At 44.6% G+C, this 26894-nt stretch overlaps 3 protein-coding genes across 4 annotated transcripts; 1 reads left to right on the top strand and 2 right to left on the bottom strand.

Moving 5' to 3' along the window:
- The first annotated feature begins 786 nt into the window (after window positions 1-786).
- Window positions 787-8261, top strand: znf142 (zinc finger protein 142). The gene is made up of 7 exons (XM_035174406.2): window positions 787-1045; window positions 1538-2067; window positions 2514-3338; window positions 3488-3665; window positions 4228-7039; window positions 7366-7471; window positions 7613-8261. The coding sequence occupies exons 2-7, from the start codon at window positions 1893-1895 to the stop codon at window positions 8071-8073; spliced, it is 4557 nt and encodes a 1518-aa protein (XP_035030297.2). The 5' UTR covers window positions 787-1045; window positions 1538-1892; the 3' UTR covers window positions 8074-8261.
- A 42-nt stretch (window positions 8262-8303) lies between these two features.
- On the bottom strand, window positions 8304-21200 carry LOC118119924 (1-phosphatidylinositol 4,5-bisphosphate phosphodiesterase delta-4). 2 transcript variants are annotated; one of them, XM_035174409.2, is made up of 16 exons: window positions 20904-21200; window positions 18327-18380; window positions 18073-18231; window positions 16976-17204; window positions 16028-16157; window positions 15683-15914; window positions 14940-15141; window positions 14173-14317; window positions 13529-13681; window positions 11643-11813; window positions 10796-10952; window positions 10485-10601; window positions 9809-9987; window positions 9568-9700; window positions 9296-9445; window positions 8304-9107 (listed from the first exon to the last, which is right to left on the bottom strand). In XM_035174409.2, the coding sequence occupies exons 2-16, from the start codon at window positions 18343-18345 to the stop codon at window positions 9016-9018; spliced, it is 2268 nt and encodes a 755-aa protein (XP_035030300.1). In that variant the 5' UTR covers window positions 18346-18380; window positions 20904-21200; the 3' UTR covers window positions 8304-9015. The 2 variants fall into 2 exon arrangements, with proteins under 2 accessions (XP_035030300.1, XP_035030299.1); XM_035174408.2 differs by having other exon boundaries at window positions 18327-18377.
- A 1488-nt stretch (window positions 21201-22688) lies between these two features.
- Window positions 22689-26829, bottom strand: cnot9 (CCR4-NOT transcription complex subunit 9). Its single transcript, XM_035174197.2, has 8 exons — window positions 26445-26829; window positions 25985-26170; window positions 25774-25889; window positions 25078-25187; window positions 24882-24991; window positions 24367-24465; window positions 24169-24260; window positions 22689-23731 (listed from the first exon to the last, which is right to left on the bottom strand). The coding sequence occupies exons 1-8, from the start codon at window positions 26460-26462 to the stop codon at window positions 23563-23565; spliced, it is 900 nt and encodes a 299-aa protein (XP_035030088.1). The 5' UTR covers window positions 26463-26829; the 3' UTR covers window positions 22689-23562.
- Window positions 26830-26894: the final 65 nt, after the last annotated feature.

Here is a 26894-nt window from a genome sequence, read left to right as displayed (position 1 = left end):
CTGTATGTTAAGTTTCAAATATTTTACTGAAGAAATCTTTAGAAATTTAAAGGGACATTTTCTTTGCAGCACTCATAACTTGCTCATATGTAATATTATTTAAAAAAATAAGCTCCTTGAGAGGTGACAAAGAAATGTTCACTTCGCTCTTGTTCATGGTGACTCCCAATGTCTGTATGCCAAGTCATCATCCACCTCGGGGGTTATAATTTAATGGGAAATATTAGTCATTGTCTGAACTTTCCTTCTGAAATATAAAATGTAATGATATTTGCAGGTATTTACACAGGACACAGCCCAAAGTTATCAAGTTCTACTTTGTGAAATCTAACTCAAGAAGAACAAGAGGAGGGAACGCGTCCCTTCCATGTGAGTTCCAGCGACACTGAGCAGATGCACTGGAAGAACGAGCAGTCAGAAGAGAAATGGTCGAAATCATCACATAAAGAAAAAGTGTGGAAAACAAATAAATGAACCAAGGGGGACGCAAAACAATGAAATGGAGACATTTACCTTCAGTACAAACTGAGTATAGTGAAACACCGGAGACAGTTGAACAGTTTAAAACGATAGGAAGTGATGACACAGCACAGAGCAGGTAGAGAACAACGTTAAAGTACATTAGTGTAGGACACAAGGCTGCAGAGTTCAAAAGGAGGAATATATATATATATATATTTATACACATTTTTATTAACAGTGTGTTCTGGTCCGGGACAATGACGGAGAATGAACAGAAGGGGGCAGTCACGGCCAACTTCCGTAAAAAAAACGAAGAAGAATTAGGAGGAGGAGTCGAAGAAGAAGAAGAAGAAGAAGCTAGCTCGATGATGCTAATCGAGCTTTATTATCATTTTATTATTCTCATATAAACTACGCGTTTCCTTCTGATTCTAACTTTCAGTATAAATGACTTCATTCTGCACAGCAGCGGGGTTTTTTAAACGAGCCGGATGTGGCAGCCATGTTGTTCAAGAGGTGGATGTTGATGGTGTGTTTCACAGACACACAGCTCTGCAGAAACCCGGGCGGTAGGTCCGATAGTGTGAGTAGAACACAGGAACGTGTTGTGTGTTTGTGTTTGTGTATTAGTACACGATTGTGTCACAGCGTGTACAAGACTGTTGAGTTTGTTATTTGGAGCTAAATAAACCAAACAAACGGGTACTACAGCTATAACATATATATATATATATATACTGCATGTACCTAGTGTCCATAGAATATGAAACTAATTGGATTCAGTTGTTTTTGATGGGTATGATGGGATAAGTCACTAATTAAGAGACTGTTGATTGTTTTATTGAAGATCTTTTCAGATGTGTGCATGTGTACATATGTATGTTTTATGTATGTACATATACACGTGTGTGTGTATTCAAGGATTGTGTACATGTATGATTATCAGCATATATTTTGGCTCATGTATACCTTTTTTCTATCTTTGTATCTAAAAACATGAGCCTATAATATTATAATATCTCTCGTGACGTTTTTTCCCCATTGAAACTAAAAGCTGTGTTTGTTTTTTTTCCAGACACGATGGAGACAGTCGAACCGCATTGGTGTGAAAAGTGTGGACAGAGTTTCACAGACCGTGATGTTTTCCTCTCTCGTCCCTGTTTGAAGAGTCCGACCGCTTCCTCTTGAACAGGAGAGCTGAGCAGCTACAAATGCTCTCGGTGCACTGAGGCCTTTTCCACACATCACTTCAAAACCACTCACAGTGGACACAACCCTGGAGGCCTGTTTGCCTGCACTGGGCCCGGATGCCAGTTCAGCAGCACTGACCACCAGGAATATCAAGCCCACTTGACGTCCACACACGGCACTCACTCTCATTCCTTGCACCTTCCGGCCCTGCAAAAGTGTCACTGCCCACACAGAGTGAGATGGAGAGACACTTGTCCGACAGGCCAAAAAGAAAACTGAAGTCCAACCCATCTTTCCCAGGAAATGGGCGTAAGGAACAGCCTGAGCGGGATGGACACAGTGACAAAAGAGTGAGAGAGGCAGAGGAAAGAGACAGTCCTCCCGCAGTGGACGCTGCACCAATGAAATCCAAAGGTATGTGCACCGGTCTGCTTGGAGGATTATGGTCATTACCTGTCGTTCTACATGTGTGAAATTGTAAAGTGAAAAAGAAGTGACACCATTTCAAGTTACGCCAGTGATATTAAAACATAGAAGAATATTTTTGAAACATGGCAACTCTCCAAAAGTGCCTCGCTGAAATGAAACACTGGAAGGAAAACAACCTTCTCCAACTGAACCTCTCCAAATTGTCTACAGTTGTCCAGAATGTTGCTGCTCTGGCTTTTAACCCCTGTTTTAGCCTCCTTCCACTGGCGGCCTGTTTATTTTAGGATGAGACATGGGCTGGCACCTCCCTATGTTTCAGACCTTTTATGCAATTATGTTTTTATAGTTGCTGATAGTTTTATTGATAGTTCAAGATGAATGGCGTATTGTCAGTTTATTCAGAATTTGTGTCTTGTGTCTTTGTCTATTAGAGTACGTAGCAGAAGGTGCCGAGCACATCTATCGCACCCACACCTGCCCCACATGTCGTCGCTGCTTCAAGATGCGCTCCCACCTGCAGGAGCACCTCCATTTACATTTCCCTGACCCCAGTCTCCAGTGTCCCACCTGCAAGCATTACTTCACCAGCAAGAGCAAGCTACGCATACACAGGCTCCGGGAGGCGGGTGACAAGGTTCACCGTTGTCACCTGTGTGAATATTCCGCTGTGGAGCGTAACGCGATCCGTCGGCACCTCGCCAGCATGCACACTGATGAGGCACAAGATGGCGTAAAGAGTCAAAGTTATCCCTGTCCCACCTGTGGTCAAAGCTTTCGTCAAAGCAGGTCACTCAAGGCTCACATGAAGACGCACAACAGCCAAACTGCCAGCAAACCGGTGGCCTGCTTCCATGAGGCCTGTTCATTCCAGAGTTCTTTGCGCAAAGAACTTCTAAGACACACTGTTGAGGTCCATGGGGTCAAAGCAGTAGAATGTCGCCATCATGCCTGTGGGGCCATTTTTCAAACAGAGATGGACATGGAGATTCATTATCGGACTCACATCGCCTACCACTGCTCGCAGTGTGATTTCTCTTCCTCCAATAAAACTCTTTTCCTCCAGCACCAGCGGCTCGGTCACGCAGGGACAGACGAGCTCTGCTGTGACTTCTGCTCCTTCTCCACGTTCAACCCGGTGGAGTTTGAGCAGCACATTGGACACTTGCACGCCAGCGAGAAGATCCATCGTTGTTCTCAGTGCAGCTACGTGACCTCACATAAACGCGGCTTGAAGAGACACATGCTGATGCACAGTGGTGAGGATGGAGGCGTTTCAATGTTCTTAAAGTTTTTCTCATCAGACTTTTACCTCATAGTTTCCAGTTGTCACATTTGTTGCTGAACTTCTTCTGTGTACTTCTGTGTACTTCTGTGTATTTTACATCTCCCAATGTCTCTCTTATAGGTGACAAGCCCCACAAGTGTAGCCTGTGTGATTTCAGATGCCGAGATGAGTCCTACCTCTCCAGACATATGCTCACTCACTCAGACGACAAAAACTTCATGTGCGCTGAATGTGGATACGTCACTAAATGGAAGCACTATCTCAACGTCCATATGAGGAAACACGCTGGAGACCTCAGGTAGGTTTTTGTCGTGTACAAACATCTGTCCATGCAGCCATCTGTCCATCCGTCCATATCTATACTGCTTATCCTTTGAGGGCTGGGGGGGTGTCTATATACACGGAAGTGTTTTCAACTGTGTCCTGCATGATGTTACCTCTTTAAATTTGGCCTGTGTTACAACCCTGAGCTCGTGTGGGGAAGGGGAACATAAAAACACATGTTATTGGTTAAATTAAGTTATTTATTTTGCAAAAAGTCAGGAGCACTATTGCAGAAATAAAAGGGGTGATAAAGGAAAAGGGCCAAAGGATGCTGCCAAAATCAAAGCAACAAATATAAGTAAGGTGACAAGGTAAACATACAATATCATTGACTGTAAAAATTTAATCCAAAACATCTCGGTTGACCCTCTAATGGCTAGCTGCAGTATAAACCCCGCCTCCTCCATGTTAGCAGATGGGACATGGGCCATACTGAAAAGTCTAGGAACATAACGTGTATTTGACCGTAGGAAGAGGTGCAGCTTTTCTATGAATGCTCTTATTGTTAAAACTACATGTCCTCTCTCCTCTCACAGGTACCATTGTGATCAGTGTCCCTATCGCTGTCACCGCATGGACCAGCTAAACAGTCACAAACTACGACATCAGGACAAATCACTCATCTGCGAGATCTGTGCTTACGCCTGCAAGCGCAAGTATGAGCTTCGCAATCACATGTTGGCCAAACACTCCGGAGAGGAGAAACAGCCATCTGCCTTCAAGTGCAAGTACTGCACGTACACAACCTGCTACCGACAAGCGCTTCAAAACCACGAGAACTGCAAACACACCAAGCTGAAAGAGTTCCGCTGTGCCCTCTGTCTCTACTCCTCGTTCAGTAGCATCAGCCTCTTCCTGCACAAGAGGAAAGCTCATGGGTATGTGCCTGGGGACAAAGCATGGCTAGAGAACTACGCTGCGAAGGAGAAGGAGAGAAACTCAACAGGGTTCGTGGAGGATTTTTACAACAAGCGCTCAGCAGCTCATGAGCAGAATGAACCACCCTCGACATCTCGGAGAGAACAACGTGGGCTCCCTGGTGCAGCGGATCACAGTGCAGGCACAGAAGCAGAAGCAGGATCACAAACTGTGGAGGAAGTTCCTCAAGAGGTTGTTGATGAAGGTATTTCAGACAGTCCGCCAACTGTGAACAGTCCAGAGGAATACTGTACTCTGATTCTGACTACACTGTCCACCACCGATTATCAAACCCCCGCTTTGCAAAACACGGAGGAAAACTGTGCAAATCCAACAGCCACTCAAGAAAAGGCAGCCGTCTCTACATCCACAAATTCATCAGAGGAAGATAATGTAGCGACGCCCCATGAACAGTGTGACCCACGTGATTTAGATGACAGCTACAAGCCTCTGAATAATTCAACCAGTCAAACTGAGGAACCCAAGAAGTGTCCAACACCTGAGGTGGAGATTGACGATGAAACAATCGGTTCCATTTTGCCGCCTGTGCACAATCAGCCATCAGACTTCGAGGTGCGTCTGAAAGCCATGAAGAAGCACGACAAGGACCAGGCAGAAGCCATGGTTTTGGAGGGACGTGTGCAGATGCTTGTGGTGCCGACTAAAGACGCTCATCGCTGCGACAAGTGCTCGTATGTAACCTTCGAGGAGACCGCGTTGAAGCACCACAGCCTGACTCTGTGCCACGGAAAGATGAAGGAACACAGGTGTCAGGCCTGTGGTGCACAGTTCAAACAGAGGAGAGGCCTCGATAGTCACCTGGTGAAGAAGTGCCCAATGCGTCCACGAAAAACAAGGACGTTTGTGGGTATTTCAAAAATATGTCCAGCTGCAGAGGGGAGCTCTTGTCAGGGTGAGGAAGGATCCAAAGAACTGCCTGAAGGAACAAATTCAGATCAGACAGAGCTGCTTCCACAACATATCATCTCCACAGACGATCAGGTTCATCAGCAGGAAGAGGAAGTAACAACCTGTGAAGGCTTTGATGATAATGAAACTACATCCACTGATCCAAAACACCAGCAAAGCAAAACTCGGATAAATATAGTTGTGAAAAAACTATTTGTTTCCCGTAACAAGGGCAGAAGAATTTTGCTGAAGAAAAACTCCCTTTACACTCAAGCAGATGGTAAATTTAAATGCAAGCTCTGCAGGTTTTCATCTGTCAGGCTTGCAACAGTTGAACGGCACCTCGCCACCTGCCACAAAGAATGTAGGAGAGGAGACAAGCAGATCCTCTCAGAAGTGGACGGTCAGTGTGATAACGAGTCAGTCACAGAACAAGAGGACCTGTTAGATGAGGACAACGGAAAAACTCAGACTTTCTCTAATCCAAGCTGTGCTCAGAAAGCAGCGTTATCAGACAGCCCTAAAAAGAGAGCACGCACAAAACCAGACGAATGCACAACCCACCACATTCTGTATGTTCATAAAAAGAAGAAGTTCGATGTCGCTCAACCTAAACTTTTGCATTGCCTGCTCTGTACTTTCAGCTGTAAGCAGAAACGGTGCATGGCACAGCATGTTGCACTCAAACACAAAGGTGCGCGGCCTCACCGGTGCAAATACTGTCCGTTCACCACCACCAGGCGCTACCGCCTGGAAGAACACGAATCTCTTCACACAGGAATCGGCCGTCACAAGTGTGAAGTGTGCGACAAGACCTTTGGGGCTGTGACAAAACTGCGTCAGCACAAGATGCGTATCCACGACAAACAGCCCACGCACTTCTGCTCGGTGTGTGACTTCAGTGGCTACACGCTCGACGATGTGAGGCGGCACAACCTCAGATGCCACACGGGGGAGCTAAAGCACGCCTGTGCTGCATGTGAAGCTTGCTTTAGTTCAGAGAGTGCACTCAGAAACCACTGTAAGCGCGTGCACAGGCTTCAAGTCTGTTTCCCATGCGAGCAGTGTGACTACACATGTAGCAGCGAGGTCACACTGAAGAGCCACCAACAAACCAAACACCGCCTGGTAAAGTGCACCACCTGCCACGAGTCCTTTTTGACAAAGGAAAGCCTGGAGATTCACCAGAGAAGCCACATGGCACATCACTGTCAGCTGTGCCCCTTTGCCACCAAAACCAGGCAGCTGTTGGCTCAGCACCTCGGCAGCGAACACGAGGAGGGGTCTGCGGAGGACAAGCCCCTCAGGTGCAGCACGTGTCAGTTCGCATGTCGCCATCAGCTGGTGTTGGAGCAGCATCTCCGGTCACATGGAGGTCGGCGTCTGTACAAATGCACCGACTGCGAGTATTCAACCCGGAACAAGCAGAAGATCACGTGGCACATTCGTATACACACGGGGGAGAAGCCGTACAGCTGTGAGCTGTGCAGCTACACCTGCACGGATCCATCCAGGTTGAAGGTGAGCTCAGAGTTTAAAGGAGAACTTGTTCGCATTCATGCTAAGAAAAAGGCTTTTGCAGAGTTAATTAACGTAGTTTGAATAAAATACTTTAACATAAATAGATTTTTAAAGATGCTGTATTGGAAATGTATTTGAACAGGATGGATGCAGGTCCTTAAGTGTGTGGAGTGGAGAAACTTTCACAGTTTGACACTTTCCCTCATTTTGAAGTTAATTTGTTTCTGTGCAATGGAGAATGACCAAATGCATTTTGTTTGTCGACAATGAAAATGACAAATGCGCTTTTATTTAGTTTGTTTTTTTAATAATAATTTCTTCCTCAGCTTCATATGAGGGTTCATCAAGAAGAGAAGAAGTACCTCTGTCCAGAGTGTGGCTACAAGTGCAAGTGGGCGAGTCAGCTGAAGTATCACATGACCAAGCACACAGGTATCAACTAGAAATAAAAGTTGACCATTGTTTGAACTTTTTGAACAATGATTTTTCTCTATTCATATAAAAACTGCCAACAGTGTCTGTATTTGGTTTTTATAAATGTATTTCACAAATGAATGTACGTGTTTTCTGCAGGAGAGAAGCCGTACACCTGTGACGAGTGTGACTACCGCACCAACAGAGCGGACGCCCTCCGCGCCCACCGGGACACGCAGCACTGCGACATGCGCCCTTACGTCTGCGAAAAATGTGGCAAAGCATTCAAGACCAGTTTCATCCTGAAGACCCACCAGCGGCAGCACAGTGACGACCGGGCGTACACATGCGGATTGTGCCACAAGGCCTTCCGCTGGCCGGCGGGCCTCAGGCACCACTACCTCTCTCACACCAAGCAGCAGCCTTTCCGCTGTCGCCACTGCTCCTACAGAGCCAAGCAGAAGTTCCAGGTGGTCAAGCATTTGCAAAGACACCACCCGGGGGTGTCGGTGGAGCAGGGGGTGGTGAGAGACTCTGAGGCGGTCAGCCTGACCCTGAAGGAGGCGCTGCAGGGGAGGCTGGACGAGAGAGCGGCTGGAGGGGAGGAAGAAGGTAGTTGAAGAGTTTGTGCACAGAGGGAAAGACGGTGACATAAAGAACTGGCACCATTTCTGTGTTTTCTCATTAATATATTTAATATTATTTTGTTGACGGACTCTTTTACATGTGAAATCTATTGCACTTCTATCACAAAGTGTGTGTGTGTGTGTGTGTGTGTGTGTGTGTGTGTGTGTGTGTGTGTTGTGTGTGTGTGTCTGATACTTTTGAATAAATGGACTTGAACAACAAATGAGTCGAACATGTTTGTAAATGACTTTTATTCTGTTGTGTTGAACCATTCAGAAACACATATATACACATACATTTACATTATACACAACATACTCTTGTGGAATTTGTACATTAGTAAATAGAAACAAACTCAAGCATAATTGTAGATTAACCAACACGATGCAAAGCTATGAGCACTTAGTGATAATTATTATTATGTAATACTGATATGTAACTCTTCACATTCTATCATTACATTTTAAAAACTGGACTTTTGGTTGTTTCTCAGAAACTCGTCTTAATGTTCCGTACATGTAAATTAGACATGCAGCAATCCTCCATCTCCATAAACCATTAGATCATTAAAAGCTTGTGGGAAATATTTCCATTGAAGCCTGATGTGTAGAATTGCATGTTATAGGCACAAGAACAGAAATAGATGCATGCGGACGTTTTTTTTACCTTAAACTTTGGAATGTTTCGTCTCATCGACACCAGACGTTTTCCCAAAGTCACTAATGATTCCAAATAATTGCATCAATTTGAAAATAACGAGAGAAATCCAACATCTTTGTTTCAGTGAAATCAAAAAGCCGAGTCGTATTTCTGTTACCCGCTGTTTCAAATCTGTGGAAAACCTTCAGTATGACACATTAGACTAAATTCAAATATTTATGTAGAAATTGGAACGTGCGACCAGCTCTGACTTCATCTCTGCACCCGTGACCCCTTCATGTGAGCTCTGAGATGCTGATGTTGACAAAGAGGGAGGAGGGAGGGATGGCTGTTCCGTCTCTAGAGAGCAGATGTATGTGACGGAATCCTGGAAAGTAGAAGAAGGTTTATGTCTGAACACATTTTTTAAACACAGTGGTACTGACCGAGGGAACCTGGGGTTTCCCTTCCCTCTGGAATCGGACACTACCTCAGCCTTTATCTAAATATTTAATAAATATCGTGTTGGTTTCAGTGTCGTGCTTTGTCTGCTGGCTCTCTGTGCACTCTGCTCACCTGCTTGGATGCATGTGAATGGAAGAGTGAACTGTCCAATGAAGTCATTCCTGGACGCCTTGTCGTAATCCTCCACGACGAAGCGAACCAGCGCCAGTTCAGGGGCGTGGATGATGAAATTCAGAGTTTCATTCCATAATGGGTTGAATCCTGCAGGTAGAGAGGGGCCAGTAAAGTCATTTCCAAACTTCTCTTTCACATCCCAGCCCTCATTTGATCAAAATCCTCTTTGTAAATGAAGTATTAACGTGTATAAAAACTACTGAACTCACCATTGTTGTTGATGTGACTGGTCTCTTCCTTGGCCTGGTCCTGTGGCACTCCATAGATCTCCACTCTGACCAGGGGGTCCACTATAGAGCCCTCCTTCTGGTTCACCTTTGGCAGCTGCTGTCCACTAATCACCTGATAGACACACAGACCCTCGTAGATATAAAACCTCTGAGTTGCACAGAAGATGATATTCCAGTGTTTCTGCTACACAATGACTCACACAGTTACACACACACAGACCTGTATGGATAAGCGGAGTGGTGTGTAGCCCTGCAGCTCCCCAGGTTTCTCTGGACTGAACTGAGCTTTGCCCTCTCTCATGAAGTCCGGCTTGAGGATGTAGCCGCAGCGGTGGTTCTGCCTGAACAGCCCGTCGTTCAGATCCATTTCCAGTCCGGCTGTCTGGAAGTTCAGAGCCACTTTGGGGGGGGAGAAAAGGGAATAATGCAATTTACAGTGATTTGATTTTTGATTGTAGCTGGCTGTATCACATGGTTTCCCAGAATCAGAGATGTCTATTTAAAGCCATTCAAGTTATATGAGAGCACACAGCGTTAGTTTGGAGCCTTGAGGAAAACATCTGTCCCGTCAAACTCCTCCAGCTGTGGGGGGGGGGGAGGATCTGGGTTTGACCTGTAATCTCCCACCAGGAGAAGGTGGCAGCACTGAACAAGTTAAAAATGCAGCTAAGTCAACAGGGTCAATCCATCTTCACGTCACATAGGGATTCCCTACAGAAAAACACTTGTGGCTGAATGTACTCATATATGTAACCACATGGTTTCAGCCCCATTCAGGTCAGAAACATGACAAACTGCAGAGCTCGTGGAAATCAGAACATTCTGGTGTCAACATCTGAAGCAGAAGACGTGAGGGATTTAAGGAAGAACCAGCAGAGGGCAATCTTTTCCCTCACCGATCTGACAGCCCACGTTCCACATGTCCTGTGGGTTGTAGTTGGAAGAGTCGGTCCTGAGGCCGCTGGGGTAAATCCTGCTCAGCTGCCTCGCGTTGTGCTGCACAAAATCTGTCCCTGAGGAGAAGAGTTCGAAAAGAGTGAAGCTCAAGTATTTCTGAAGTGTGAAAACTACAAATACAGTTGTAAATTGTCCAGGGGAACCCGGTGGTACACATGTAAAACAGCCTGACCTACAACAGGTTCATTTATCTGAGGAACACAGCATCCACTTAAGATTTAACAGCTCCCCTCCCTCGTGCTAATGGTACCTGCTTCCTTAGCGAGCCTCTTGGCCTTGGATTCAGACAGAGAGGACATTTCGTAGCACTTGCTGTGAGAGCGAGCGTACTCAAAGCCGTGGAAGTGCACGCTCTTGCAATAAACCACCAAGTCCGACAGCTCCCTCGACAGCTTGGACTTGGATTTCTGCAACAAAAGGACGAATAAAATGTCAAATTGGTTGATGGATAAAAACTGTTCTCACCACTTTAAACATGAATCCTGTAAATGAGAGGCCAATTATAGATTCCCTGTAACACAGATTTTAGTTTCACATTAGTACTGGACAAAATTGGCAGGGAATTATTTTCTAGTCTGTAATTTACAGGTTTCACAGCTAGATGAAAGTTTTAAATATATATATAAATCTGGATAAAATATTTCCTCTCTCTGCCTCATCAGTTATTCTATCTAATTAAATGATGAAAGCCACAAATATGTTTCAGTCAATCCCTCAACAGCAGGAAATGATGTCTGCAGTTCCCATTAAGCTCTGCCTTGAAATGTATTTTTGTCTGTTAAATATGAAATGCAGATGTAGATATTTTCATGAGAGATGTTTTTTTCCCACAGATAATAAGCAGCACATTGGATTCTCATTGTTATTCCCCTCACTTCACTATCCGTCCTTTAACAAATCCCTGTTTCCTGTTTCTTCTCACTATCTCCCTCCTTTCACTCCGGCCCTGCCTCCCTGTCTATACATTCAAACCGTGTTTCCTGTCTATCAAGCGGCATTCCCTCCTGCCCTGGCCTCTGATATCGAGGAGAACTGAACCAGCAGTTCACGGATGCTGCAAGAAATCAACTCTCTTCAGCATCAACGGGCACGTCTACCTTTTTATTGTCATCCACACACCCAGCAGGGGGGTCTCCGGCAGACAGGCTCTCAGCTTCATCGTTTGCCATCTCTTCCTCGTCGCTGACTTCATCCGTCAGGGTTTCATCCAGACAGTTTTCTAGACCACCGATCTTCTTGGCTTTCAGCAAGATTTTCCCCTTCAGTTCCTGGAATAAACACCAATTATATAAATAACTGATTATAACCATGAGCACAGAAGAAAATGTCTACATGTACGTTGCGTCCACTTTTCTTTTATTGCTCTGTGCATTTCCTTTACAGCTGAACAGGTGTGGTGATGTGAGACGGAGCAGAACAAACCGACTGAGGTCCCCATCATCAGCACCCACGCTGCTCATGAAGCTGCTCCATCCTCTGGCATTTTGCTGTCTCCTAACTAAATGCAGCAATGCTCTGCTATTTAATTGGCAAAATCCTCTGTGGACGTCTGCAAGGCAATTATCTGCCATTACTTGAAGTTAGCATTGATTGTCCTAAGTGCTCTAATGGACGAGAGTTTGGAAGGTGGACTATTGCTTTTAGGATCAGCGTGAGATGGATAACAAGGTACAGATCGACCATTAATCTTTAAAATGTCTCTGAAGTGTTCACGATATAAGCTTCCCTCCGAGCAGAAGACGTCCGATTCCCAAAATATATTTTACCGACTCAAAGTGGACGTTTTACTGGAACCTCAAATAAGGTTTTTCCTTTTCATGGAACACCTGCAGTCCGATATTTGTACATATATACGTAACATACATAATTTGAATTGAATATGAATTTTTTGTACATGTGTAGCCTTTATAAAACAACAGTGTTTATTGTATCATTCTAATAAAGCACGACGTGGCCAAACTGGTAAATCTTAAGTTCAAAAACCAAAGCAGATCTGATGCCAGTGATGAAGAACGATTTACCAGCAACAGACGTGAGAATCTCGACTCTCGCTGTGAACAATCTGACCAGTGACCACGTTTTTGGCTGTTGACTTACAGCAAAACCGCCCTGACAGGCCACTGTGAGAAGCTGATGAAACATTCATCACGATGCTTCGCTCTCAGCTACAAGTTGTATTTCACATGTCATCAACATGTGGGGCGGACCGGCCCAGGAGCAGATGAGGCTCCTGGTTTTTCCTGTATGAAGGCATTTCCCAGCACAGCGCCTCCCATTGATGACTTGGAAAACGCACTGGACGATGTTGTGATGAAGCAATAACACACAAACATTTGTCAGGGGAGTTGAAATGTTCCAGGAAAACTGTTTCATGGTGACATTTTTTATTAAAAACTCTAACATGGATGTAAAATAACCCACTGCAGGTAATTTGCTGAGGTCATTGTCAGTTCTAGAGAAGGCAAAGCTGCTTTAACATTGACGTTGATGAAGTTCAGACTTAAATATCTCAATAACTACTGGATGAATCACACTAGTAATTTAGTAGACTATAGACTGGAGGAGCAAGGGATTGAACCGCCGACATTATGGTTAGCGGACCACCCACTCTACCTCATGTTCCTTCTCTAACCATGGCATTTCCTCTCGCACCACCGTGACTCACAGTGGTTTTGGTCTGACTTTTCTTGCGTCATCAAAACTGCATATTGTCCAATACTTTGATTGATTTATCCGTTTGTCAATTTTTGGGGCGGCTGTGGCCGAGGGGTAGAGCGGTTGTCCTCCAACCAGACGGTCGGCGGTTTGATCCCAGTCTTCCCCATCTGCATGCCGAAGTGTCCTTGGGCAAGATACTGAACCCTGAATGCCCCTCATAGATAAAACATGCTGCCCACAGATGCACTGTATGAATTCATTTACCACTTTCATTCGTGTATTTCTACAGTTTCATGACACGTTGAAAACCCAAACACATTCTAACCTGTGGAGAAGGAAGCTGCTGAGGCATCTGTCCGTCCAGCGGGGTGCTCAGTAGCGTGTCACCCAAGATTTGGCGGAGGTGCTGGGCCATGAGCGCCTGCTGCTCCACACCACAGTGATTCTCAAGGGACAGAATGACCGGGAAGTCCGACGCCTGTCAAGCAAAGCCGCTCGTTAAGTAAACACACGAGTTTCAAAAACTGTTTTCCTCATCACACGGTGTAAAAAAGTTGGGTCGGAAAGTTGGAGACACATGAGAAGTTCCTGGTTGTTTTCCATGTAGGTCAAGCCAGGGAGGGGAATGTGTGATTTCAGCAGCAGGGACGGTTACAAACTGCTCTATCTGAGCCGCGCACTTTTCTGTTCGCACGCACACAGTGTTGTGTACGTAAGCTTAAACAATCATTTAGCTCGGCTTGATATCTGGTTGAGTTGGTGTTGGCTTTCTGCGAATTCTGCCAACACCCCAGTGCAGATGGCGGAGGTCGGAATTTCCTCCGCGCTTCTCACAGCACTGAAAAACATCCACGCCAATTTTTTTTGGATAGTCCCCTTTAATTTAAATGCATCTCGAAAGATATGTTGTTTTTCACTTTGTAAACCTGACTAACGCTTCTATAAGCAGACGGTGAACGTGCTGCCCACCTTGAAGGCGTATTCCTTGAGTGTGGAAATGATGTCTCTGAAAAGAATCTTAGAAGTCAAAGTGTGACCATGATACACAACAGGTTCCCCATCACTGCCGTCCCAGGAGTCCAGCTCTACACAGCGACAGCCTCTTTTCAGGGCCCTGCACACACACACACACACACACACAGACACACACTTTAGGATAGGCTTCTTTCATCTCATTAATCGTGGTTATCTTCATAGCTTTATTACTGTTATCCTCTGTTGTTCTTTCCATCTCTGAGATTTCCTGTATCACTGTTTTCCATTTCTGAACTGACAGACTTCAGGTTCAGTTCCTTGTTATTTGCTTCAGGGCTGAGATTCTAAGTATTCTATACAGATACCGATGCTTTGCCTGCTCAGCTCTGGTGGTGTTGTCCAAGAATAATTTGCACAGGATTTATTGTTTTTTCAAATTCAAATACAAGTAGATGCGAGTAAAACGATTTTATAATGGAAAATGTGTGAGTGGTTTGACATTATGTCATCGAACAAACCAACAGCAATGTGGTTTCACTAATGTATTAATTTTCAAATGTTCATTTGGAGTAATTAAGAATCTTCAATTCAATTTCCATGCAAATTCTCTCCAGGGATATTTGTTCATCTCTCTCTCTCGCTCTCTCTCGTTAATGGCATTGTCTAATCTCTAATCACATGTGGTGTGTGTGTGTGTGTGTGTGTGTGTGTGTGTGTGTGTGTGTGTGTGTGTGTGTGTGTGTGTGTGCAGCGATCCTCACTGGATGTAGGCCTCCAGGCTGCTGTGTCCTCGGAGCTGGTTCTCCAGGAGGTACGTGTTGTGCGAGGAGGAGATGAAGTAGTGGCTGAGCGGCTGGCTCATGTCCTGGTGCAGACCCTGGTGCTCAGGGTTGAATATGGAGCCCTCCTGGGAGCACAGGTACATCTGGAAGCCATCGAGAGACATGGCACCTTGTTTCTTGGCTGCACAGAGGAACACAACAACAAATACAGTCCAGATGTTTTTAACTTTTACAGTCATACAAACAATCAACTTACAAAACTGTCAAAGATACTTGACACAAACAGTCTCTTTGGGACTAAAAGCTCAGTCACTCACTGGGAATACAAATCAGATTTCAGTGAACAGGCGCCTTCATATCCAGTCGGCTTCAGGCGCTTGTCAGTGTTATTATGCACTAATGTCCTGTGGGAAATTTAAATTTGCAATCTAAACTATAATCCATTGGTCTGAAAATGAAATAAAAAGTGTCATTAAATCTATTAAAATACAGTTGGGCCCTTCTCTACAAGGTACTACAAGGTACCTCATACAACCCCATGTATGAGGTAAGTGTAAATCATAAAAGGCAATAAACTGCCACCGGAAAACATATGAATATTAAATATTAATTCACAATAAATATTTAATATTGGTCTAGCGGCTCTGTAATGACAGGAATCACGTGCGGCTGTATTGTAAATAAAACATGGTGAAGATGCACTGAGGCACAACCACCTCTACCTGTCTCCGAGGGTTCGTAGCGATCGATCAGCTCCCGGGCGTTCTGGGCACTCCGCTCCCCCCCGTGCTGCTCCATCCTCAGGAAGCTCTCCAGCTCGTCCATCAGCAGCTTCTCTCCGTCCCCAGAGTAGTCCTGGAACACCTTCCACACCTCGTCCCGCTGAGTCAGGATCTTGTAGAAGTGGACAAACTGCTCGATTTCCAAAGAGCCGCTCTCTGACTTATCGGCCATCTGTGGAAACAAAGGAGGGGCGTAGTGTGTGTGAGACAATTGTAAAGATCTTTCTTTTTGTAAATAATTTAGCTCCATCTCCCCCTCACACTTCAATCCTCAGTTCATCTCACCGTGAAGAGATGGAGAGCATGTTCTTCATTCATGTCCACGTTCATCATCTTCAGCAGTTTGCGCACTTCTTTGAAATTCATCTTGCCGTCTTTGTTCTTGTCAGCTTTCTGGAACCAGTCCCAGACCCATCTGAGAGGAGGCTGAGGGAAACTTGTTGTTTTTGATTAACACATTCTGCTGTTAAATCCCTTCAACACTGTGTCTCCGCCTTGGACGTTGCACTCAGTTCTCATAAAGAAGTATCACAACAGTTTCCCAAACATGGAGAACGATTGTGGAACCTCCAAGCTAACATGCACCGCTTACTGTAGTCAATTCATCCGCTGTCTTTTTTAAAGCTGCTATTAAACTACATCTGCTGCTATTTTTACTGCTATTTTACTCGTCCTTAGGATGAACATTACTTTCCATGAAGTATTTTTGCATTTCTCAATAAATGTTGGCACTCTTCCGTTTTGCACTACTCGTCCTATCAATCTCAATCTCATCCTGCACCTGCAACATGGAAACAATATACAGAACAATCCAGAGCTATTTAAGTTTTATTCTCACTTTATTTTATCTCCAGCTCTGCTTGTTATTGTTGATTCATTTGTTTTGATTTACTAATTTGCCTTAAATTGAATTTTATGAGCTGTATTTATTCAGAAGGCTCTTACTTTTGCCAATTTGCACATTTTACTTTTATTTATTTATTATTTATTAATGAGGTCTCTACCTCAGTGTATTCCAGAGTTAAAATAAAGATTGAATGAAAACATTCAGAGCTTCAAACACACTCATATCTAGAGATTTCATCCGGCGCTGAAATAATCTGATGAGCTTCACAAACTTAAAGAGGAAAGAATAGTTCTCACTTTTAAAGCAGACTACTCAGAAGAACGAATGCTGTTTGTCACCATTTAACATGAGAGTAAGTACTGTTTCCTAACACAGAAAGAGGATACTGGTCCAGCCTCTCCTTCTCGTCCATCGTCTGAGCCTTGTGAATTAACTTGCGCACCCCCTGGATCCAGGCCCGCGCCTCCTCTGGGGAGTCCGCCACTAGGTCCAGGTTGCCTTGGCGACCATGAAACACCAAGGTGAAGCAGAGGTCAGCGGGGAACTCCTCGGCGATGCTCAGCAGGACCTCTGACTGGTGGCCCTCGCGCACGGCCTCCAACTCGGTCACTGAGACTGAGACAGGGTCAAGACAGAGAAATAGTCACACTACGTTACTTCTTTGTTGTGTCTCATATGTTCTGTGTGTGTAGTTTGAAATGATGAGAGGGAAGTTTGGTTGAAATGATCTAAACTCAAACTACAAGCGGGATATGGTCATTTTTAAAGTGACTCTCAAATAGATAATAACAAAATCTTGAGCCCGACCTGTAAATTATAATTGGAGTATAGTAATATTCATACTATTAATATAATACTTAGGTGTAATAACTATCAACCCTTGGCTACATGATGAACTTAATGAAAACTTTCTGTTGCTTTGCACATTGTTTGTAGTTGGGATGTTAAATCTATAGGTTTAAACGAGAGGACTGACACCACTCACACACCTGAACAGTAAATGCTGCTAAGCTGAGTACAGCAGACTGGAAACAGAAGAAAGCAGCCGGGCTCCGTCTCAGCGTAACAAGATCAGCCTGGTAACTTCCTCGAGTCTCTGCCGGTTGCCTGGCTACAGATCCCGGTCGTGACATAACGCTTTAGATAATGTTAGTTAAAGTCACGGGGAAAGAGTTTGAGTGGAAGGAAATAGGGTTTATTGTTCAGCTAATTTAGTCCAATTTTTTAAATGTCTTTTTGTTTCACGATTTTTTGGTCTTTATTAAGTTAATAATATTGGAGGGGCAGACAGGCAGGCTGGGGAAACATGAGTAACCCTAACCTTCAGGCTACAGGAGCACTCCCACATACATTTTTAACTCATACACTGACTTATAATACTCATATAATGTGGTTTATATACAGGCGAAGGCAAATGAATGAGACAATAGCTAAATCAGACCAAATATGCTTTGCTGACATGTGTCCACACGACTCTACTCACAGGTGGAGTGACCCTTCCCTGCCCATCTGGATTTGTACCAGATGGTCAGGCCGTCCTCCAGGAGGCGGAAGTGCCGCGGCTTCTTCCACGAGCGGGACTTGACTTTTCTCAGAGTCGACCCCGCCATCATGACCTTGACATGTGGGTCATCTCGGATATCTGTGCACAGTGAAGGGACGAGTCAAACCTTCAAACAAACTGTGAAACCGTCTCATTTTGTGCACCTTCAGTCAGAATGAATAATAATTACTCACGAGAGCCTTCGGGATCCATCGCTAACCTCGAAGCATGCCAAAGGAAATTTGCTGCTGAAAAGAAACAGATGTTGGGGAGATGTTCCACATATTTTTCCCTGTTTCTGAACAGAACTGAATTTCAGAAAGCTTCTTTGCTCATCCAGCTGCTCGTAGAACAATATCAATCTTCACTAGAGGACGTCCCTGCTGATCCAGGGAAGTGAAAACCTCCATCCATCAGAATAACCTGCTATTCTGTTGTGTCTCACAGATGGTGAGAAGAATTCTTAAGATCCAGACACAGACCCGTGTGTGTACTGAGTAGACACCAGCTACCGTGCAGCTACTGACCCTGACGTCTGTGATACATAGAACCTGAGCAAACAGAAAAAAACATCACAGAAGATGAAAAAGAGAGAGACACTAACTCAGTGTTTAAGTATTTAGTAGACTGGAGTATCTGCAGTGGTTGTTCTCGTTTGCCAACGTCCCTTTAAGGTTTAAGAGTCAGCATTTAAATCTGGATCCGGTCTCGCCATCAGCTTTACTCATTCATTAGCAGAAAGCCGACTGAAAGTGCTTGGAAAAAATACACACACTCAGCAATCTGTGCTGGTTGAACAGAAACCAGGAGCAGACAGATATTGATTGTGATATTTCACCACATCTGATTGGCGTGGAGTCAATCCTCATCATTATAATGTAATAAACATTGTAACACACACACACACACACACACACACGGGTCGAGCTGTGCCTTGGGAAACCGTCCTTTGTTTGTCTCCTTCTCTGGTGCCGTGGCCACATTGGTGCAGAATATTTTACCCCTGCAGCGGTTGGCTGACACGTCAGTGCCACAGAATGACAAACTGAAATAGAATGATTGTGTCAGGCAACAGCTGATTTAGGATCGGCAGGGAGGACGGCACTTTTATGTGCATTGATCCTAAATCAAAGTTGTCTCCTGGTTTTCCAACATACTGGAGCCCGCAGCACTATTGCAGCGAGGAAAACAAACTGTGGCATAGCTCAGACGTCCCTGTTAGGTGGAGCTTTTATGTGTCTGTGTCTGTGTGCCTCTCTGTGCCAGTTCTGTACAGACACAGTCATAGTTCCTACAGGCAATGAATTGTAATTATTCAGTCTTTCCATTTAGTTTCACCATGAAGTTTGCCAAATGTCTCGACAGCTATTGGAAGTATTGGCCTGAATTTGGTAGAAACACTTTGGTTTCTTTATTCATCCGTTATCTGATTAAGATTTCAGTTTATTCAATACTTTGGTTTAACCAGAGACACCCAAACTATGGTATAAGAAGTGTGAACATTATACCTGCTCCACATCCCCATGTTGGCACTGGCACTGCCGGTATGTCGGCATTTAATCCAAAGTGCCACCTCCTCATAGAGCTGCTGGCACGACTCCGCTGACCAGAAGGCCAGCTGTCTTAATGTTGCCTAAAATCCCACATTCTATCTTAGCACAATCATAAAGTGTCTCATTAAAAGCAGAGAAACTGACACACAATAAGACAGATGCCCTGTTTATCAGTAGAGGCTGATAAACCTCTGTTATCTCTGCTGTTTGCTGATAAACGCGAATCAGACTCCTCCGGAAATGGGGAAGGTTTTCTGAAGTCAGTTTATCTGTGTTCCTGTCTGACAGCGATCCTTTCCTTCCACTGTCTCCTGAAACAACAAGATCTAATCTGAAGTTCTCCATGTTTCACAGCCCCCCTTGTGCCAGCCCTCACCCCCCACCCCACAGTTCTCACCACAGCATGACTGACATGGTGCAAGGAATGTATTCACAGTTGCCTCACAATTCAAAACCACAACTGAGGAAACAGACTGACTGTGAAAATGAGGCGTACTTTCCACTGCTAGTTGCTCCATAAATTAAAGTCAACTTTTTATGTGTAGAGTTTTCTCTGCACAGCCACGTTTTACTTTCCATCCCAGCTTTTCAGATCGTTCTGCTGGAACTTTAATAAAAACCTCCTTCAGACTTCAGGTCCAGACGCTGAAGCTCCAGTCGGGTCACATGATGTTTTATTTTTGGGGGCTTGGGTAAGTGTTGTGGACTGGCTCTCCTCACGGGTGAGTCACACTGGGCCACTTCTTTAAGGGAGTTCAGAGACCACGCACAGACACACAAAGACATGACTCAAGAGGATATCTGACAGGAAGGAAACTGGGAATAAACAAGTCTGTATTGAAGACTAACAACTTTTGGACTGTGTGTTGAGTGCGTGTAGTATTTAGTTTAGATTTAAATCACCGTTATCCCTCATAAGAATAATGCCCTTTCTTAAGTAGTTTGTATCCTGTTGTTTACCATCACTTTCGCCCTGCACACAGTTATGTGAAGAATTCAACAAACATGTGAGCCGGTCTCTTCCCGTCCAATAACATCCACGTATAAGTCCAAATCCCAGAGGGGAGGGAGGCTTGTGCAGACTAAATTAGAACCAGATACAGTAATATGAGACATGAAAGCATCACTACAGCAAAGCTTGCATGCAACTGCAGCTAAAGAAAGGAAGAATGACAACAATTAGGATTTGTCTCTGGCACGAAAAAGAGTGATACTCACCAGAAGTAGAGATTTCACTGGGGATGTTATTAGTCAGCCCTTCAGAGCTGCTCTCCCAGACAGGGCCTCATATGGTGAAGGGTAAGATCCGGGGGTTGAGAGCAGGTTTGGGGTGGTGTGCACGTTCCTTTGGACATTGAGGTCCAGATGAAGGAGAGTCCAGGGACCGTTAGCTGAGCTCGGGGCATTAGAAGTCCGGGAGCGTCCAGAGGGGGAATCTGGCTCAGCTTCTCTCCTCCCCTCGCTCCTCTGTCTTACTGCTTGGTCAGAGAAACCTGATTCCCTAGTCACTGCTGCCACACGCTGGTAAGCTCCACTCCCACCACCCCTCCTCATCCTCCACCTCCTCCTCCCCCCTCCCCAGCAGCCTTCCTTCCTTTCCTGCCACTCCCTCACGCCACCATCCGCAGACCCCCTCGCTGCATCCAGTGAAGGTCGCTCCCCTCATCCTCAGCTTTTCCAGAAATCTGTCCGTCCTCCCCTCAAATTCTCCGGCTGGTTGTGGGTGCTGTGTGGAGTGACTCTCATTTGTCTGTATCAACACTGATAACAGGCAACACAATCCGGGGATTGGTGAAGCCGAATCATAAAACATAAAGAAATATCATACCACATGAACAAAACTCCCAGCGGACTCCTTTTTTGTTTACATCTCTGCTCGATTTCCTCTGATTAAACAGTGACTGAGGCCAAATCTGACACCCCTTGATATTGGAAGATTGCAAGAGACTGAGAAAAAGCTGATATAGTGGAAAAGCTGGCAGGAAGCCACATGCTGCGGTAAAAGGAGCTCTGGAGAAACACAGTTACAGATACATTCTCAGCTGTAGATGTGAGAATGCAACGATTATAGTTGGGTTTGAATGTGACTAAACCGACATATGGACTTTCCACATTGTCGATCCGCTCCAACTAATGTACTCCTCCATTTGCAAGGCTCTCTGAACCAGACCCATTATGACTGCAGCTCTTGCCTCATAAACAGACAACAACAAAAAATCACAATGTTATAAGAACAATGTCCCAGGGGCATCAGATTTGCTCTCAAATGGAAGGCTGGAGCGGAGGTGTTTCCATGATGCACGATGTCCATCGCAGTCGTTGTGAGGATAATGGAACCGATGGGGGGGAACAATCTGTTAATGCACCGCTAAAAGGAAACGAGAGCTCGTGAGTGAAGTCAGTGGGGCTGTTAGCCGAAGCACTCAGAGAGCACAGGTGAGTGAATCGCTCATCTGACTGAGTGAGGCCAACTTTAATAGGACTTCCCAATATTTTTCCCTTTGCTTGAAAAGCATCACTGATCAAAATGTTTGTCCGAGTTGCCTTTTGTACCAAATATACTGCAGAGCTGAAAATGACATATTATAGTGTTCAGTGCTTTTTTAACTCTTTTGCTTTTCGACTGTTGGTCAGACAAAACAAGTTGTAACAGAAATTGTGATGGGATTTTCCTTTTCGGCAAAAAAATCGAACTGATGGTGGAATCGAACCCAGGCTGGATGGGGAGTTAAAACCTTCTCCTCGTGCACTTGTGAGGTTTTACAATCCAAACCCATCACATCATGTCAGGTCTGAATTGCCCATAGCTGTGACTGCTTTGTGTTTGTGTCGGCCATGAAACAGGCTGTTGACCTGATCAGGGCGTACCCCATCTCCCCACTGCGAAAAGCAACAATGGATAACATTTCCTGTCACTGGTCCCACAAGAGAAAAACCGTTCGTCGTTATGGCATTCTGAGCATTTCCTCTCATCACGTGTCAATATTAGGTGACAAGTATTAATAGAGTGGAAAACTGTTTATTTATGAAACATTTTTGATCAAGACCAGCTTCTGAGATTTCTTATTGCGCCACCAAATACAGTCACAGTAAAAACAAAGTACAGTGAAACACAGTCACTGTTAGCAAACTGCTGGATGTTACATCGGTCCACAGAGGCTCTGGTGGCAAAAAAAAAAGAAACAAGTCCTATGGAAGATTAAAAAGTCTTTGCTGGTCACAATGAAGTGAAAGGATCAAAGTTGAACGTGATATCTTCTGGTTGACATCACCAACAATCCTGCTTCTCACCAATGTCATCATACAAGTACAGAACTGAATGTTGACAGATATTCCAATCTACCGCAGCAATAGATGTTTTACAGGCTGCATCTTTTTGTACATTGGGACATTTTTCTCATTCCACATTTTGAGTTATATATAATTCCCAGTGAAGTTAACTGTTTAAGAACTGTTATTGTTATGAATGTTTTGTAAAGCTGTAACATATCAAACGCAGATATATCTTAGAACTTTTAAATCAACCAATGTCGGAGGGCTCTTGCCAAAACTTTTGTCACATTTATGTCAAACAAAACAAATATCAGCCAATATCATTATTGATATCAGCTTTGAAAAGCTATCTATGGATCTCTCTCTCTATCTGCCAGGCTCTCAATAAGAAGCCTTTCAGTTGGGATAGAAGCCTCAAGCGGAGGTGATGACACAAATTTGTTGATTGCAATCCATCCAAAAGCAAAACATCTTCCTCCTTTATTAAGTCCCTTTCGTTTGCAGACAGTGTTATCGCACCACATTTGGCCGAGCGCAAAATCTACACTGTGAGACTTTGTGCACAGTCCTTCTGTGTCTGCCGTCAGCACACACTTTGTCCTTGTCACTGTGGAGCCAGCGGGATGCCTCTGGCATCAGTGACTTGACCTTCCTGCAGGTTCTTGACCAGTTGTGCGAGCCAGCGCTTGGTGGTGGTGTCGTCCTTCAGCACCTGAGCAAAGGTGCTGTCTTTCAGCTGGTCGGGCAAACACTGACGCAGGGCTTCTCTGGCTCTGGAGACGGGAACAAAACATGTCAAAAACCAATGGGCTTTTCTGTCATCGTCTTATTAGGAAACAGAACAACTTATTGTGTTGGAGGCTAACACATGAACACTCATAATTTGAAGCACAAACACTCTAGCTTTTATTATATGCATTATTGATACTGTTTACTTTAAGGGATAGTAGCTATAATGGATCTTGGATATATTATCACTCATATTCAACAGTTAACTAACAGTCACCACTGAATATGAGGCCTGACTCATAGCTCCTCCTAGTGGCAACTGCTAATGTTGTTAAATTCACATTCTCTGTCTAGTTCAAAGCTTCCAGGGTTGTGAGGGACTAAAGCCCAAAATATTGCACATATCACCTCTCTGTCGAGAACCAAAAGTTAAAACAGGTGACCACATAAAGTCGACTGTATCTGTTGAGCACTGCGCTACCTGAGATTATCTGAGAGGCGAAGGTAGCAGCGAACAACGTGCTTCAGCAGACGTGCTGATGGTTCTTTCGAGAGCTGCAACACCATTTTGCCCTGTGAAGACAAAGATGGAGATGACACAACGTCATTTGTTATTGAAGCAAAGTCACTACAAAAGGTAAATTCAATTGAGTTCTGAGGTTTCTGAAGGGACACTTACCAGGATCATAGCCACATGGGAAAAACGTTCATAAGTCTGACATATGTAGGCCAGCCCTGTGTCATCCAAGAGGATCTTCTGAAGTATGAAAGTTGCAACCTGCGAAACACAAGGTGAAAGATGGTGAGCTGTCAGGCACTGATATAAACACAGTTTTCCATTTTCTCAAACTTAAGAGTTAAACATTTGTTAAACTGGAACTATATAAGTGCACAGAATCCAATAAAAAGCAGCAAAGGAGGGGGAATGAGACGTAGTAGAGCTCTTTTATAAAAAGAGGGAACAGATTAATTTGTTAAAAAGTGTCAGCAAAGTGTTTGCTCGTTGTACGAACTGTTGGGTTTCTTTATAATATTGTTTAGTCTCTATCTAACTATGTTAAGTGCCTTCAGATAATGTATGTCATGATTTGGCGCTATACAAATAAAACTAATTTGAATTGAATCATTTGAGGAAGAGACAACTGTTTGTCTGTTATACAAGTGTCTGAAAAGCAGCTGTAATACTTAAAATACCGTCTTGGATAGTTCACTGCCAGATTCCATAATACGGAGACACAGCGGGATGATTTCAGTGGTGAGGAGGAAGTTTATCACTTCTTGTTCATCCGTTTTGACCAAAGCACCTGCAATAGATACAGAGACATCTTGTTGAGAATCATGTAAACACAAAATAAAATAAAGCAAATTGTTGAAGCAGCAGGAGCGTTACCGATGACGCCGAGGCTGGTGAGTCGCAGGTACTCAAATGGCCGTGTTTTGCTCACAGTGTGCAGGAAGGGGTAAAGGAAAAGAGGAATGTGAGCAGCGAGGAACGCCGACCTGGTGAGGAACACAGAATCAAAAGCACTTCAATCAATCTTAACTCAGACAACAATATAGAACATAAACTGCAATGTAACCTTTCCTTTTACATGTGGCATTGTTGACACCCAGAGAAATTAAGACAGTATCAGGTCTCTAAATATTAAAAATCAACTTCATGAGAAGCCCAGATTGAAGCCCGAGCTTTTGGTTGAAGCCACCTCCAGATTAAAAGGGAGTGGTTGGAAGGTAATAAAGAAAGAGAAGTACTTTCCAGGCAAAAGTTGTAATCCTTCCAACAGTTAAATTTAAGTTGATGCATTTATTCATTTACATAGAGGAAACATGTAAATGAATGAAACTAAAACATCATAAAGCATCACTTCACTTACAGATATGAACATGTGAAGTTTTCATGATAAAAAGAATACTAATTCCAAAATGATTTTCAAGGTCTGCTCCAAAAAACTAAATAATTACAGACATTTCAGCAAGTTGAGAGAAAATCCTGTTGATGTGGAGGAAGAAAATCCTTCCGTCCTGTACACGAGGTGATAGAAGTCACATCTTTCAATTCCCCCCCTTGTGCAAAACTCCTCATTACCGTGTTTCCGGGTGCGAGGCGACACACTGCAGAAGTGCCAGGGCATTGCACACTCGGTTCGACTGGTGAGCCGTCAGTGTGGGTGGATTTATAGATGGATAGATGTTCACGATCTCCTGATAAAAAACAAAATCAGAAGAGCGGACGATCAGACACACAAACCCGTAACCAGCGGACACCACAGACGTATCACATGGGACGTGGGTCACACCTGCAGCAGGGCAGCAATGGTGCCACAGGAGTGCCACAGCATGGGCGCCAGGTCCGGCACGGATTCCCGTTTCTTGCTCAGCTCCAGCAACGCGTTCTCCCTGGTCTCCGGACTGGACAGCTCATTGATCCACTGGTAGATCTTCTCCCGGTCCACCTGGGCCAGAGCTGTCACATTAGTCACAGCCTGTGAAACAAGGGGGTCAATGCATTCGTCGTTACCAGCCAATTAACTCTTAATCATAGGTGTGGGGTGAGGGGGTGGGGGAAATCCGTGCAGAACTTAATCAGAGACCCATATTGCAGAGTGGAAACACGATACAGAATCACACAGGGACACGTGGTGCGGATGAGTAAGGTGGTTTTCAACAGTTTTTTAAAAAACAACTTAAAAAAGACAAACAAAAGGGGAACGTGCATGTTGTGATCATCGCTCCCGCTACAGTCTGTATAACACTCACCGCTCCGGTCGCCAGCATCGTCTGAAGCTCTCAGTTCCTCCGATGTGTGCAGAGAAATACAAGATAACACACCAGCTGCAGCGCGGCAGCCAAATCAAACACGGGTACAATTTAACAAAAAAAGTTGTCGCGATATAAACGCACGGCACGGGACAGCTAACCCAAGCTAACCCAAGCTAGCTGCTACGCGTCTCGACGAACGGGAGTGCGGGCGGCGCGTCAAAACCACAAGCGGCACATCCTCGTTTAGCTGCGGGAGTAAACCGTGAACATCCCCGGTCGCGCGGGCCAGCTCCAATCCAACGCTATCAGGTGAATAACAAAACGCGCTAACGACTTTTTTCTGTTGAGCAATGGTGGTGCTGGTGCTGGTGGTGGCAGCCGCGATACAAACCCCGGTGGAGGAGGGTGTCGCGAGACTTGGGAGCGGACGTACTCTCGGTTTGCACT

The sequence above is a fragment of the Hippoglossus stenolepis genome, chromosome 13 (genome assembly GCF_022539355.2).
Source record: "Hippoglossus stenolepis isolate QCI-W04-F060 chromosome 13, HSTE1.2, whole genome shotgun sequence".
In the NCBI taxonomy this organism is placed as follows: Eukaryota; Metazoa; Chordata; class Actinopteri; order Pleuronectiformes; family Pleuronectidae; genus Hippoglossus; species Hippoglossus stenolepis.
This window is presented reverse-complemented; position numbering and strand designations above follow the sequence as displayed.

Bases quoted from the DNA above. Each gene is read 5' to 3' on its own strand.
- znf142 (XM_035174406.2), top strand. From the start codon at position 1,893: ATGGAGAGACACTTGTCCGACAGGCCAAAAAGAAAACTGAAGTCCAAC. The intron at 2,068-2,513 runs GTATGTGCACCG...TTTGTCTATTAG, and splicing joins TGCACCAATGAAATCCAAAG to AGTACGTAGCAGAAGGTGCC. The intron at 3,339-3,487 runs GTGAGGATGGAG...TCTCTCTTATAG, and splicing joins ACACATGCTGATGCACAGTG to GTGACAAGCCCCACAAGTGT.
- LOC118119924 (XM_035174409.2), bottom strand. The intron at 17,205-18,072 runs GTGAGTAGAGTC...ACCCTGTCTCAG, and splicing joins AGGGAAGGGTCACTCCACCT to TCTCAGTGACCGAGTTGGAG. The intron at 13,682-14,172 runs GTGGGCAGCACG...TTTGCTTGACAG, and splicing joins TCAAGGAATACGCCTTCAAG to GCGTCGGACTTCCCGGTCAT.
- cnot9 (XM_035174197.2), bottom strand. The intron at 24,466-24,881 runs GTATTTTAAGTA...TGTGTTTCGCAG, and splicing joins GCAGTGAACTATCCAAGACG to GTTGCAACTTTCATACTTCA. The intron at 23,732-24,168 runs GTAGCGCAGTGC...TCCCGTCTCCAG, and splicing joins CGCCTCTCAGATAATCTCAG to AGCCAGAGAAGCCCTGCGTC.